The 15967-nt window shown below is 40.4% G+C and overlaps 2 protein-coding genes across 8 annotated transcripts; one reads left to right on the top strand and one right to left on the bottom strand.

Annotated features, from left to right (window-relative positions):
- Window positions 1-447: 447 nt before the first annotated feature.
- Window positions 448-14819, bottom strand: LOC139384138 (REST corepressor 1-like). 7 transcript variants are annotated; one of them, XM_071128816.1, is made up of 13 exons: window positions 13787-14819; window positions 10993-11128; window positions 10833-10892; window positions 10100-10180; window positions 6235-6449; window positions 5906-6033; window positions 5682-5760; window positions 5540-5593; window positions 5217-5423; window positions 4920-4997; window positions 2432-2489; window positions 1987-2231; window positions 448-1721 (listed from the first exon to the last, which is right to left on the bottom strand). In XM_071128816.1, the coding sequence occupies exons 1-13, from the start codon at window positions 14009-14011 to the stop codon at window positions 1680-1682; spliced, it is 1608 nt and encodes a 535-aa protein (XP_070984917.1). In that variant the 5' UTR covers window positions 14012-14819; the 3' UTR covers window positions 448-1679. The 7 variants fall into 7 exon arrangements, with proteins under 7 accessions (XP_070984917.1, XP_070984918.1, XP_070984923.1 ...); XM_071128817.1 differs by having other exon boundaries at window positions 5915-6033; XM_071128822.1 differs by having other exon boundaries at window positions 5915-6033; window positions 10993-11045.
- Window positions 13971-15225, top strand: LOC139384143 (ankyrin repeat domain-containing protein 9-like). The gene has a single exon (XM_071128825.1). The coding sequence runs from the start codon at window positions 14217-14219 to the stop codon at window positions 15081-15083; it is 867 nt and encodes a 288-aa protein (XP_070984926.1). The 5' UTR covers window positions 13971-14216; the 3' UTR covers window positions 15084-15225.
- Window positions 15226-15967: the final 742 nt, after the last annotated feature.

Here is a 15967-nt window from a genome sequence, read left to right as displayed (position 1 = left end):
CTCTAGATGGCAGTGTCATCAACTGTGAACTGTACTACGGGAATTGCTGTCAGACACAGAAATGTGCAATGGTCTATACACTCGGTACCCATCACATACATATTGAAAAATGTCTTCCTATCCTAGTAAAAACATTTATAGTTGTGCTATCTGTTCTGAAACAATAGTTAATGATCCTTCTTCAGAAAAGGCATCATCCCTTGAACTGCTCATCACTCAAGGTTTTATATACACTTAGTGTACCAAACATTTGGAACACCTTCCTAACATAGAGTTGACCTAAATATGACAAGTCGTGCTGAAAGACAGAACAAATAAGCCTGAGTGCCAACCTGTTTGTGCCATGTTGTGACTCATAATAAGCAATGGAGTTGGCAAGAGCAAACAGGTCTGGGATCAGGCTAAAAGCAAATAGCAGGAAAAGACAAAAGAGCATCCAGTGAAATCTTTTAAATGTCCCTATAAATCCTTCAAATTTATTTATGGTTAATTAATGAGCAAACTGAATACACAATGGTAAATGACAGCAATAAAATGTACACACATTAAAACCCCACCTCAGGCATTCACAATTTCTTCACAAATATATATATAAAAGTTTCAAAACAGTACGCTAAATCATGGTATCAGTACATTAAAAACAGTTGAATAGCATAGGCAGGTTGCTGCGAAAGGGACAAGGTTTGAACTGACAAATAACACATTTCAAACTCAATGTTTAAATTAAAATGTCAAAATTCTCTCATTCATCTACTTAACTTCTCATTCAACGGTCCGGTCCTTTCAACTGAAAATCATTCATAACATAAATTGTGTTGACCCGATTGTCCTGAGGTTACTAGTAAACTGAAAATGGACATCCTCACAATGTTTAACAGCTCCTCTTTATAGTTCCTTACATTAATTACAACAACTAATGCATTATTTATAAATATGCACTAGGGTCACAGACAAAAGGTTAGGGAGGAAGAAGACAAATAGAAATGGTTGTGTAGTATCAACTTGCACTGGGTCTCAATATGAAATGTTCCTGTGGAAATGCCATCCTCTCATTCTACGCCCTGTGTCAGGGTAAGTCAGGCGAGTTGTACCCCATCTCCAACACTGCGATGGTATTTATTGGGGTGTTTTTTCTTTATGTCTGCCTGGTGTACAAAGACATCTTCATCAAGCACACAGAATGACAGGATAGTAATCCACAGGGTCATTTCATAATGAGACCTATTGTGATTAAATACTACACAACAAAAACCAGTCTTTACAAAGTAAAGAGGGTTACAGAAGGATAAAATGAAAAATGTGTATTGTGGTCTAGATCACAGGGATCATCTGTAATGTTGAGTGACAGGGTAAGAGAGGCCAGATACAAAAACAAGTTCAATTTGATACAGAAGTTTTCCTTCTCACCAAGGTGACAAAAACAGTGATGGGATAAAGTGCAGTCAGATAATCCTGGTTACTTTGACTGTCAGACCGGCTGAAGAATGGCGCTTGAGTTAATTGGTGGGCAGCTGCAAAACATTCTTGAATTGGGGAAGATGTAACAGGAATGACCTTCTTGAAGAAGCACACACAGGCAGGATGTAACCTGTGCAGATTAATCATCGCCTCTTCAGCACAAAAGTAAAATCTCAGAGGGAGGAGTTCTGCCAACAGAACAATCCAAGATGGCCGACCACTCAGGATGCCAGAGGTTGTTTTGCCGCCACTGGCGATGATTCCTGTAAAGGGACAATGGGGAGTATTTGCAATTAATACATCTGGCAAATCAAACTGAAATTAAAGACTGGAGTTCTTTGTACATCTCTGTGAATTACTATACTGGTGCAAATAAAAAAGGGGACCACTAAAATAGTAGGGCACAGTGCAAATTGTGTCTCATTTCATACTGAGATTGATAACTGAGTTTAGCCAATTAAATCCTTTACATAAAAAGAAAAAAAAGAAATCCATAATAGAATGCAATTAAATTGGTCAGTCACAGACCTCTTTTTGATCCTCTGGCACCACTGGGGTGGTGGCTCCATCCTCAGTAGAAGATATGTCCATTTTCTCCTCCTCTCCTCCCTTGGCTGCTCCCTCCATCCCGTGCTCAGCCTCCCATTCCTGCAGCACCTCATCCAGGTTGAAGCGTCGGCGGTAGTTAACAAAGAAGTTCTTCACCTGCACCACTGACTTGTTGCCAATCACGTCCGAGATAGCCTGGAAGTCCCGCCCATATTTTCTGATGGCTGGAAGATGTTACAATGGAGGGAACAAACATTTTATACAAATGTAGATTATGTGCCATGCCCCCCCAGCAAAACAACTTAAGATGGAATTCTTTATACCATGACTTTTCACATGAGCCCCATTTCAGTTGGTTACATTTTCTTTCTACCTCCTCCCTTTCTCTAATCCCTACACATCTGTTGCAATCGCAATCAATTACCTTGTACAGCAAGCAGTTGCTCCTCTGTTGTCCAGCGAGTGTTGAACTTTTGGGTCACCTGAGACATGACTGGTCATGTTATCACTGGCACACAAACATGACATACACCACAGGTCATAATGAGTTAAAAGCAGGGGTTGGAACCAGTTTAGGGAACAGAACAGAAAACCGCAAAAAAAAAAAAATTATAGGAAGAGAATCGGGAACGAAAGTGATCTATACTGTTCCGGACCATAACCGCTTTTTAAAAGCATGGGAACTAGTTAGTAACGTTCTTTTACATTCCGGGCATTTCTTTTCAGTCCCACAAAAAAATGTGCAACAAAGCAACTACGCAAAGTCCTCACTGTCACTCAAATGTATTTCAGTGTCTGCATGCCGCCTGAAAATCTTTGCCAGTGTGTTTGAGCGTATTCAGAAATTAGGGAGAGATTTTTTACTATAGAAGAATGGATTAACTTTTTCAATGCTAGTTAAGGATACTATTTATACTGAACAAAAATGCAACATGTAAAGTGTAAGGAAATATGTTTCATGAGCTGAAATAAAAGATCCCAGAAATATTCCATATGCACAAAAAGCTTATTTCTTTCAAATTGTGTGAACAAATTTGTTTACATCACTGTTTGTGAGCATTTCTCCTTTGCCAAAATAATCCATCCACCTGACAGATATGGCATATCAAGAAGCTGATTAAAGCATGATCATTACACAGGTGAATCTTGTGTTGGGGACAATAAAAGGCCACTAAAATGTGCAGATGTCACAACACAATGCCCCAGATGTCTCAAGTTGAAGCGTGCATATGGCATGCTGAATGCAGAAATGTCCACCAGAGCTGTTGCCAGATAATTTAAATGTTAAATTCTCTACCACAACCCACCTTTAACGTTGTTTAAGAGAATTTGGCAGTACATTCAACGGGCCTCACAACCATGTGTAACCACGCCAGCCCAGAACCTCCACATCCAGCTTCTTCACCTGCAGGATAAACTGAGACCAGCCACCTGGATATCTCATGAAACGGTGGGTTTGCACATCTGAAGTATTTCTGCACAAACTGTCAGAAACCATCTCAGGGATGATCTGTGTGCTCCTCATTCTCACCATTGTCTTGACCTGACTGCAGTTCGGCGTCGTAACCAACTTCAGTGGGCAAATCTCACCTTCGATTGCCACTGGCATGCTGGAAAGGTGTGCTCTTCACGGATGAATGCCGGTTTCAACTGTACCGGGCAGGTGGCAGACAGTATGTATTGCGTTGTGTGGGCGAGCGGTTTGCTGATGTCAACTTTGTGAACAGAGTTCCCCGTGGTAGAGGTAGGGTTATAGTATGGGCAGACATAATCTACGGACAAACACAATTGCATTTTATCAATGGCAATTTGAATGCTCTGAGATACTAGGAAGAGATTCCGAGGACCATTGTCGTGCCATTCAGCCACCGCCATCACCTCATGTTTCAGCATGATAACGCACAGCTCCATGTCACAAGGATCTGTACACAATTCCTGGAAGCTGAAAATGTCCCAGTTCTTCCATGGCCTGCATACTCAGACGTGTCATCCATTGAGCATGTTGGCGATGCTCTGGATCAATGTGTACGACAGTATGTTCCAGTTTCCGCCACAATCCAGCAACTTCGCACAGCCATTGAAGAGGAGTGGGACAACATTCCACAGGCCACAATCAACAGCCTGACCAACTCTATGCGAAAGAGATATGTCGTACTACATGAGGCAAATGGAGGTCACACCAGATACTGACTGGTTTTCTGATCTACGCCCAAGACCTTTTTTTTCGGTATCTGTGACAGATGTTTATCTTTATTCCCAGTCATTAGGGAATAATGAACTTATTTCAATTGACTGACTTCCTTCCTTACATGAACTGTAACTCAGTAAAATGTTGCGTTTATTTTTCTTCGGTTCACTACGTTTTATTAACTACAAAATGGTAAGATGTGTTTTTAATTTTAATTCTGGTGCCACTCTGCATTCACAAGCCTGTTAGCTAGCTCTGGTACAACGTTAAGGCAAATCTCGGAAGTTCAAAGACATTCAAGCTTGTTCATAGAAACCGCTCCTCCATAGGTATAATTCTGTGGATCTTAATTCAGATAATGTATGTCATAACAAGATGCCCAGGGCATCAAGCCAACTTCATCTCTCGCTCTTTCCCTACTCAAAAAATGTCAGTCGCTCCATAGTAAGCTGCTCTATCCACACTGATTAGTGAAAGAATTTAAAATATGGAGTCAAATGTTTAAAAAAAACAATTTCAAGTTTAAAAAGGAACTATAGATATAGATTTTTAGTTCAAGCCTGTTCAGAACTTCAGCGAAACAAAAAATGTTTTTGTTCAGAACGGAACGATTGGAAAATCATTTTGTTCCAACCCCTGGTTACAAGCCACAAGAGTAACATTCATTCTATGGAGAAAGAGACCAAATTAGATGGTCAGAACTCTAGGTAAGCAATAGCTTTACCTCAGGTACTCTGAAGTGGTCCACTCCCACGTCAAGCTTGTCCTTCAGAGCACTGTTATTCTGTTTGATGCTCTGGATCTAGAAAAGGGATAAAACTCATTCAGGAAACATTTCTAGGTTAACTCATCTCTCACCCGGACACAGGAGAATACTGAAGATACTTTAGGTCCTGTTCTTAATTTTCACACAAATCTCCCATTAACATCAACACATGATTAACGCAAAACTTACTCTCATCAGAGAAGAAAATCCTAGCACAGAGAAGATTAATGTATTGATGTTAAGACTAACTCTAACCTGCCGTTTGATGGCAACCAGCTCCATGTCGATTTGCCTCAGCACACCGACTGCAGCAGGGGGGCTGGTGGACATAGCAGCTACGTCTCCCTGGCTCAGGTGCATTCCTTTAGGAGGCTTCTTTTTAGCACGATGCTGGTTCTTCCCTGGAGGACCCTGGGGTTCTTTCTTAACTTGGGTCAGCTTCTCTGCCATACTAGTATTCGGCTAGACGTAAAGGAATACATTTGGGTTAAAATGGCCAAAGTATCAAAACTAGGGAGAATTTAACATGAATTATGTCTGTTTCTATTCAAATGGTAATGAAAATATTTAGAAGCTACCCTCTGTACCACTGGTACTGGTTTTATCTCCTGTTTCTCAGGTGCAGCACCCAGCTGAAACAGAAAATCTACATGTTAGTTGGTTCAATAAAACAGCATCTATTTTGTGTATTAAGTTACAAGAGCCTCTGAACAGACCCACCTCTTTCTTCTCGTCCTTATTTGGTTCGTACACTACATCCCTTGGAGTGTTACCATTGGTCTCCTCAGCCTCATTCTCACTAAAAAGACAAAGCAACATATTTATACATAGAAAAATGTATTCTTGGCCTGACTTTCCAAGATTGCAATATGTTTTTCTAACCAATTTAAGTTTTTAAAAGGAAGAGAGAATGTGGTTCATGCATTTTAAACAAAAGCACACACTTCTCATACCTCTCTTCTCGTTCCCTCTTCTGCTTGCGTGCATGGCGATCCATGACACTGGTTTTGCTCCGTGTCTTCTTCCAAGAGTAGTAAAATCTTACTAAGCTGGCAATGGACTTGTCAGGCAACTAGCACAAGAAGACTTTATCAATCAAGGAAAATACATTTTTCTACACGATTTGTTGTTTAGAGACATCACACAATGGGCACCCCAAATTAGTATTTAGTGTCTCATGTGCCATGGTCAACTATGTGTTACAATGTTTGTCAATGAAGTATTCGGTTTTAAACAGATTTTTAAAAAACTAAAAAAATGTTTAGTGTCTCACCATCTGCTGTATACGGTGGAAAGTTTTTCCGTGGAAGCTAAAACCCTGTTCAAACAGGACCTTGTCCTCCACTGACCACTCATCTGGGAAAGGTGTGAAGTTGGGCAAATCTGCCAGGGACTTCTCAATGTTGTGCTTGTGCCAGAAAAGCATCCCCAGTGCCTGCTCCATGTTGTACCCATGCTTCTCTTTGGTAATTGCAATGTATTCATCCACTGTAAAAAAAACAAAATAAAAATAGTATTTAGTGCCTTCAATAAGTATATACTATACCCCATTGACTTATTCCACATTGCGTTTTGTTACAGCCTGAATTAAAAATGGATGACATGCATTTATTTTCTCACCCGTCTACACACAATACCCTCTAATGACAAAGTTAAAACATGTTTTATACATTATTGAAAATGTATTGAAAATTAAATACAGAAATCTAATTTAAATAAGTATTCACACCGAGTCAATACTTTGTGGAAGCAGCGATTATAGCTGTGAGTCTTTCTGGGTAAGTTTCTAAAAGCTTTCCACACCTGGAATGTGCAACATTTGCACATTATTATTGTTTGTTTTTTTATTCAAGCTTGCCATAGAGTTTTGACTTAAATCTACTTGAAAATCTAACTCGGCCATTCAGGAACAGTCACCGTCTTCTTGGTAAACAACTCCATTAAAAATTTGGCCTTGTGTTTCAGGTTACTGTCCTGCTAAAAAAGTTAATGCATTTCCTAGTGTCTGGTGGAAAGCAGACTGAACCATGCTTTCCTCTAGAATTTTGCCTGTGCTTAGATCCATTCCATGTATTTATTTTGGGGGTTACAAGCATACCCATAACATGATGCAGCCACAGCTATGCTTGGAAATATGGAGAGTGGTACTCAGTAATGTGTTGTATTGGATTTGCCCCTGAACACTTTGTATTCAGGACATTTTTTGCAGTATTACTTTAGTACCTTATTGCAAACAGGATACATGTTTCGTAATACTTTTTAATTTACAGGCACAGTTCTTTTTACTCTTTCAATTAGGTTAGTATTGTGGAGTAACTACAATGTTGTTGATCCATCCTCAGTTCTCCTCTGTTTTAAAGTCACCATTGGCCTCATAGTAAAATCCCTGAGCGTATTCCTTCCTCTCTAGCAACAGTTCAGAAGGATGCCTGTATCTTTGTAGTGACTGGGTATATTGATGCAGTACACCATCCAACATGTAATTAATAACTTCACCAAGCTCAAAGGGATATTAAAATGTTGTTTTTTTTGGCAGCCATTTTACGGGCTCAAATAAAATGAAAAATCCAATTAAGATGTATTTGGCGCATGTGAGAAATACAACAGGTGTAGACTTTACCGTGAAATGCTTACTTTGCCAACAATGCAGAGTTAGAAAGCTCCTGATCAATTGTGCTATTTTACATTTTTTTTAAGCTGTGGATTTAAAAACATTTTGGGGTTGGTTTCATGTTTCCACCATAATTTCCTATGACTGAAAATAGCTTCTGGACATCAGAACAGCTATCACTAACCTCGATTTGGGTGAGGACTTCTACTTCAATGAGTCAGAGGTGGAGAACATATTGATTATACAAGACCCAAATCCCAGACTCCCTCTGAGAAGGAGGCGGTGGCGGCGCTATAGAGACAGACGTGCGGGATACCTGAAGGGACTACGTCTGCGAGTGGATTACGTCTGCGAGTGGATAAACCGCCTACCCTCTGTTCTATTGACAAACATGCAATCACTGGAGAATAAACTGGACAGGCTCCGTTAGAGATGATCCTATCAACATGATCTAAAAAAACTATAATAACCTATTTTTCCAAGAGTCATGGCTGAACAAGGACGTGGATTTTTTTTTTTTATCTAGCAGGACCGACCGGCAGTTTTGGGAATGCTCAGGGGAGGGAGTGTCTCTTTGTAAACAGCTGGTGCACAACCTCTAATACTAGGGAAGTCTTGAGGTTCTACTCGCCTGAGTTAGAATACCGTATTTTATTTTTACCTTTATTTAACTAGGCAAGTAAGTTAAGAACCAATTCTTATTTTCGATGACGGCCTAAGAACAGTGGGTTAACTGCCTGTTCAGGGGCAGAACGACAGATTTGTCAGAAAAGTGCTCTTCACTCACGAGTCATGGTTTTGTCTCAACCGGGGTGATAGTCAGATTCCCATTTATCGTCGAAGGAATTAGCGTTACACCAAGGCCTGTACTCTGGAGCAGGATCGATTTGGAGGTGGAGGATCCATTATGGTCTGGGGCGATGTGTCACAGCATCATCGGACTGAGCTTGTTGTCATTGCAGGCAATCTCAACTCTGTGCGTTACAGGGAAGACATCCTCCTCCCTCATGTGGTACCCTTCCTGCAGGCTCATCCTGACATGACCCTCCAGCATGAAAATGCCACCAGCCATACGGCTCGTTCTCTGCGTGATTTCCTGCAGGACAGGAATGTCAAGTGTTCTGCCATGGCCAGCAAAGATGGTTGAATCTGTGTTCGAAACTCACTGCTCGACTGAGGGCCCTTACAGATAATTGTATGTGTGTGGTACATGTAATAGGTAGTCAATCAAGAATCATGTTAAACACTATTATGCATTGCACACAGTCCATGTAACTGTGGCTTCTTAACCAAATTTGGCATCCTGAACTTATTTAAGCTTAACATACACTACATGACCAAAAGTATGTGGACACCGGCTCATTTAACATCTCATTGCAAAATCATGGGCATTAATGTGGAGTTGGTCCCCCCTTTGCAGACTCCACTCTTCTGGGAAGGCTTTCCACTAGATTTTGGAACATTGTTGCTGGATTTGCATCCATTCAGCCACAAGAGCATTAGTGAGGTCGGGCGATTAGGCCAATTCACCCCAAAGGTGTCCGTGGGGGTTAAGGTCAGGGCTCTGTGCAAGTCAGTTAAGTTCTTCCAAACTGATCTCAACAAACCATTTCTTTATGGTCCTCGGTTTGTGCACAGGGGCATTGTCATGGTGAAACAGGAAAGACCCCCCCCCAAACTGTTGCCACAAAGTTGGAAGCACAGAATTGTCTAGAATGTCATTGTATGCAGTAGCATTAAGATTTCCCTTCACTGGAACTGAAGGGTCTAGTCCTAACCATGAAAAAGAGCCCCAGACCATTATTCTTCCTCCACCAAACTTTACAGTTGGCACTATGCATTGGGGTAGGTAGCATCTGTCGGACTGCCAGCTGGTGAAGAGTGATTCATCAGTCCAGAGAATGCATTTCCACTGCTCCAGAGTCCAATGGCGGTGAGCTTTACACCACTCCAGCTGACGCTTGGCATTGCATTAAGTGATCTTAAGCTTGTGTGCGGTAACCGAGGACAGACGATTTTTACGTGCTATAGCACTCGGCTGTCCCATTCTGTGTGTGGCCTACCACTTTGCGGGTGAGCAGTTGTAACTCCTAGACGTTTACACTTAACAGCACTTATAGTTGACCGGGGCATCTCTAGCAGGGCAGAAATTTGAGGAACTGACTTGTTGCAAAGGTGGCATCCTATGACAGTGCCAAGTTAAGTCACTGAGCTATTCAGTAAGGCCATTCTACTGCCAGTGTTTGTCTATGGAGATTGCATGGCTGTGTGCTCAGTTTTAAATGCCTGTCAGCAACGGGTGTGGCTGAAAAAGCCGAATCCAAAATGTGGAAAAGACAAGGGCACACACAGAGAGAGAGACAGAAAGAGAGACAAAAGACTGGAATAACACTCATCTACCCATTTCTGCTACTATTGTATAGTTAAATCATTAAGTTAATCTTTTGCTTCAGGTAAACTTCAGATTTGTAAAAGCAACTATTTTACATTTAGTATATAATGAGAAAATGGCTTGAATGTTCCTTACATTTAGCTTCGGCCAGGTTCCGACTGGGGATCCACACCCGCATGCCCAAGTTGTCCCTCTCCTCAGCCACTTTGGCAATCTCTGACATAGGGGAATAATGGGATTAAATGATTACCAGTGACTTCATTACTCTTAAACTACTCTGCCTTTATCTTTTTTAAAAAAAATGAAACTGGTGAAATTGGCATCACAAGCCAATTAATCATCTCAGAGAGAGATAATTTATACAACGTATAACAAATATTGACCATGAGCAGTCAGGACTTAACAATCATAAAGTAAAAGCAGCTACACAATCAATTTCATAATGCTTCATTCTTTGATGGGTAGCAATCATATCTAAACAATATTTCTCTCTCAATAAATAATAATGGTCGTTCACCCAACAATTAGGGCCTAGCTATGACTGGTGTAAAATAAACTTTTTAAATTAGCCATTACATCTCAAACATGTTTTAATTCAGCAGCTAAAAATGCTGAAATATATTGGATATGTTTTAACATCAGTGATTGAGTTGTGTTGTTAAATCCATTCAAACATTAAACAAAATGTAGCCATGTACAGGAGTTGGAATGTCAGAAGAATCAAGATTAGCAGTAACAAGCCAGTTTAGTCAAGGTTCGTGGAATAGGTTAGAAGGTTCGTGGAAACTACAACCAGGAATTGTTCGAGGCTATCACGTCTGGTAACGTGTTCTAGCTTTACGGCTGTCTGAATGGCAAAATGACTCACCTGGATCATAGTCTGGCACAAGAGCTTGATACTGAGTCCCAACTCTCATGCCACCACTACCTGAACATGAAATAAACACAGGATTAACATTTTTGAATTAGTGTACAAATGTATGAAGTAGTTTAGTGTGACCGAGGCTACCACTGTCGTGTTGACCTACCATGCTCATCATCACTGGAACAGCCCGAACTTCCTTCTTCCCATGAATTGTTGCTATTTCCATTTGTAGAAAAACTTTTGTTTGGATTATTCACTGCATTCCTACCCCTTCTTTTCCCAGACATTTCTGAACCACTCTTTTCCATCATTGCAGGCATTTTTTTAAATGGAGAAAGAGCAAAACTATTTGAATTTCGGCTAGCTACTGTCTGGCTATCTATCGTCAGCAGCACCTTGCTAGTTTGCTAGCTAGCGAACAAAGTAACGTTAGCGAGTTGGCTAGCTAAGCTGCTGGCTAGCTGGACGAAACTATGATGACCAACGGATTAAATTGGTCAACTAACCAGCTAAAGACTGCTTTATTATTAAATTAGTTCAGATAGCTAGCTTGCTCCAAAAAATATGACGGGTGACCAAAAAGCTGTTGTGTGTCTCTCTTGAATATTAACCAGCCACCCAGAAAGCTAGCTAGCAAGAAATACCCAAGTTAGCGAGGGGTGCTTCACTGCTAGCTTGCTACTACTTGGATAAAAGTTGCGGTTGCAACTAGCAAGCTTGATTTTTGAAATACATTAGCATAGCTACGTGGCTTTAACACCAGCATTTGTCGACTATATTCTACAGACTTTGACTAGTTAGCTGGCTACTTTTGTCCATTATAGTCGTTACTAAGAGGTGTCGAGAATCTTGCCAGGTAGGTCGGTTGCTAGTTCACACTCCACGGGGTCTTGATAAAGTGCACGACTGCATCAAATGGAACTCCGAATTTTTCAAGCCTTGCCCTGAACAGAGACCCCTCAAACTAATGATGAGGACCAATTCTCTTCTTACCTGGAAACTAGAGGCTACAATAAATTAAGTAATTATTTAATTGGGAATTTACGCAACTAAACAAAATTAGTTCTGCAAATACAGCCAATTTATGGAATTAATAAAAATCCAAGGTTATTTAAAATAATCTCACTGAAAACAGTGAATAAATTAATCAAATCATATGAATTTCAGTCCTTTTATTTTATTTTAAAGGACTGCATTTATTTTCGTTTTTGTTTATATGCCAGAGACCAAATTATGCTTAAACCTATATTAGCTCATTAACCTCAATCTGTCATGAGCCCCTGGTCCCCATCCTCAGAAGCCCTATAAAGGAGCAATGTCTTGCATTCACATTGTCACAATCAAGCTACTTCTGGTCTCCTTGAAAAGGGTACTCTAAAATAGTATGTGCATGTATTCATAGCAATGCAGTTGCAAACTATGCCCTCCAAAAATATCTCGCCAGGGAAGTCAAACAATATTTGGGGAGCTCAATAGTCTACTTGAGCTAGACTCATATCTTGCTAAATGGGGGTCTAGGAAAGGTATAGGAAATACTTTCTATAGGCTAATTTTTTACCTGATATTAATTCATCTCTTTTTTTTTTTTACTTCACTGGCCAAGTACTTCTGGAAGGCACTGTATCTGTGCAGATACATGAATAAGATACAAAATGTGTTTTGTTTTTTTCCTCTGCTCTTATGCTTTTTCCATTGTTATTCCCACACAGATGTGGTGATAACAGATTGTGATGTATTTCATTCTCCACTTAACATTAATTTAATCAAAAACTCATCCATCATGCTTCTTCTGAACTGTAACGTGGCCTATTTTATAGAGTATAGCCCAGCCCTATCTAGCTGCAGCAGTCATGCTCACATCTATACAGTAAATCAACATATTATCTTTAGTGATCTTCAATTTCTCATTACATAGGCTACACAGATTACCCATGCCATAATGTCATGTTAGTAGGGTTGGGGTTTATGACTATGGAACATCACTGTGCCTGTTTGCATCGTCACTGGGATATAGTCACTGGGAAATTAAGATTGCTATTACTCAAAACCATGCTCAAGTAGAATATGGAGAACAGTAGAAGCCCATACAACTCCACACCAGTATGGGTGAAAGGTAGCCTAGTGGCTACAGCATTGGGCCAGTAACAGAAAGGATACTATAATAATATATGTTTTATTTTACTACACATTTTAATTAGCTTATTCAGAACCAATTTTACACTGATTTCCCACTTCATAACCCATTTTAAATTGCATTTACACTTCTGCATGACTCATAATAAATAATGTCAACAGGTCAGATTTGATCATACCATGATGTGTGGACATATTGTAAGCTGTATGTTTTCAAATTCATTTAAATGGGTGATGAGGGTGAAGATGAGCATATGCTACTTTGTCAATTCAAGGTTATTTATGACATGTAATTACACGTATTCAGCAGGCAGATGGCGTGGTGGACTATCGAAAATACGCCTATAATTGTCTTTCCTAAACTGAAGCTGCTAAAACTAATACGTTATATAACACATACATTTGACTTTTGCACGAACCTACAAGCTGTTACACAATTTGAGGTTAACTTGAATGTCAACGTTTAAAAAACACTTTCAAATACCTATATTGTTGCCTGTCGAGACCTGTAGTCCATGTTATTGATCTGGTATATCTTGTTTAATAGGTCTAAAGTCGATAGGTGTAACCTAATCCTGACGACACAACACGATCTGAACAAGATGTAAATTCCTTGAAATTATGAAACCCGAGGTGGCGCGTTGCACCAGACGCTCAATTACATAATGCACTGCCGAACCACAACCGGACGGTTCTGTATGCACTGGGGACATTCGATAGGGGGGCGATAGCGCGTTGCCCAAACAAATCGCTCACATGGCGCACTAAACACATACTTTAAAGTTAACGGCACTTGGAATTTAGGACGTCACATTTAATCTCACCTTGGAGTCGTCATCAGACAGCCAATGGGGATATTTGTTGACGCAGTGAGCGACCAACGAGGGCAGTCGTGAAGGAGTTCCACTATTGCCTATTGCAAGGGTATATAAACTGCCGATGGAGTCTGAAGAAGGTTTGAAGCAAGTCAATAACAGCCGAAACATACTGAACACAGACTCAAAGAGCAGCGAGACAGAAGAGCCGTTACGTTTGCTATAGGCTTTCATTTTTATTTGAAAAACTTTTTGCCGTGTGTTATGCAAGTTCCCTAAATTCAGCTATTGATTATTTTATATATTTATAACTGTTTTCTTCTAAATCACATCTGACATCCTGTGTTGATGTTAACAGAGCTGGCACAGAGGTGCTAGGCTATACCTTGCAAAAAAAGGTATATTCAGAAATTAAAGGAATCTGCCGAACACAGTAGCAATGCCTTACGATCTAGGTGTGTTTGACAGCCGGGCCGATTATAAATCAGAGAAACAGTGCCAAAGAACCTCCTTTGCCTTCTACCAAGCAGTGCGGGACCTGATACCAGTATGGGTGCTCGAGGACATGCGGACTATGGAAGTGTTTCATTGGGAAGAAGGGCGGGCATGCTCTTTTACTCCACCCGAGGCTTTTCTGTATGCACTTGTTCACGACCATCAACAATACGCCAAATTCCTCCTCAACAGATACTCTGTTGGTGCACTGGAGATGCCCAGTCAAAGCTTCTGCTGCTGCCAAGCATCAGCAACACCGCATCTCACAGTTGCTGTTCGCTATAATCGTATTACTATCCTGAAAATGATCATGGACTCCCTAAAAGACTTCTCTGATAGTGAGCGCCAGAGCTACTTGAACACCCGTGGATGTTTTCACATGCAAGGAGGCAAAGACGCATTGCATCTGGCGTGCGAACTGGTGCGCCCTGAGTGTTTGATTATGTTACTAGGACACGGTGCATGTCCTTATGTCACAGACCGAGATGGGAACACCCCCCTGGACTGCCTCCTAAATCAGATACGTCAGGGCGAGCCTGACATGCGTAGCAAGCACGTCTGCCTTGGTTACCTCATTCTCTTCATGCCAAAATTCAATTTTCAAATGAAGGGACAGTTGCAGAAGAATCCAGGGCTGTGGCAGAGTCTTATTGGAGAGCAGGCGCTCCAGTGGCTCTTAGAACTATCTCCTCCCTCTCTCTTTGTTCAGGCTATGCACAAGATGACCCAGTCTAAACCTGTTAAACAGTTGGACTCTCTGCCAGACTTTCTGAAACCACTGGACTTCAGGCTACACCAGTATACCAGATGAAACTACTCGACAGGTTTATTTTTGGCTATGGTGTGAACGATTTAATAGTGTGAATAAAATGCAGTATGCAGCTTTGTAAATAGGAACAACTCAAAAGGTTATTTCATTTTGATGTTTAAAAACAATGCACTATAGAATACACATCTGGGGCCTGTTGCACAAAACTAGGATAAGGGATTAAGCCAGGATATCTTGGTGATCCTGGCTCAATTGATCCGTAATCCGGTTGCACTAAAGATGGATAGGGGGCAGGAGGATATGTTATGGTATAAATTACCATGGAGATTTATTCTGTGGAGCTAGCCTGCTCCAGACCAGGCTAAATTCCAGGATCTATTTAATCTCATCCCTAATGTCAGTCAGCAGTCACCACAAATGGAAACCAATAGTTATTTCACTGCTCACTATACATTGTTATCACATATAACTAGACCCACTGTTATTTAAACGTTTGTGATCATTAATTTCAATGATTTTGGATAAAAAATGATTTTTAGATGATGTTGCTATCATTAGATAATTTACAGTTTCCCATAGACTATAAGGCTATATATAAAATGCTAGAATATTAGGGCCACAGAGGGGAAAAAAACACAAGTCATAATATTGTAACCAGTTGTTTTAAAGGAGGACAGTTGTTAAAATGACAGATGTGGGGCATTTCGTGAAATTGTACTTCAGTATGGTTTCATAAACAAAGACATGCTGATGTGCCAGAATATTAAGTATCACATTGTCATAAGTATCAAAACTGTAAAAACAATATGTAGCTTTTCTGCAGAAAGAACCAGCCTCATAAATTTATGACTTTATCCTTTTTCTTCAGTGTGGCCCTAGTACTCTGTCATATAAACAAATACACATTCCATATGAATATAAAAACA

The sequence above is a fragment of the Oncorhynchus clarkii genome, chromosome 25 (genome assembly GCF_045791955.1).
Source record: "Oncorhynchus clarkii lewisi isolate Uvic-CL-2024 chromosome 25, UVic_Ocla_1.0, whole genome shotgun sequence".
NCBI classification, from domain to species: Eukaryota; Metazoa; Chordata; class Actinopteri; order Salmoniformes; family Salmonidae; genus Oncorhynchus; species Oncorhynchus clarkii.
The sequence above is the reverse complement of the archived record's forward strand: the minus strand, read 5'-3'. Positions and strand labels throughout refer to the sequence as shown.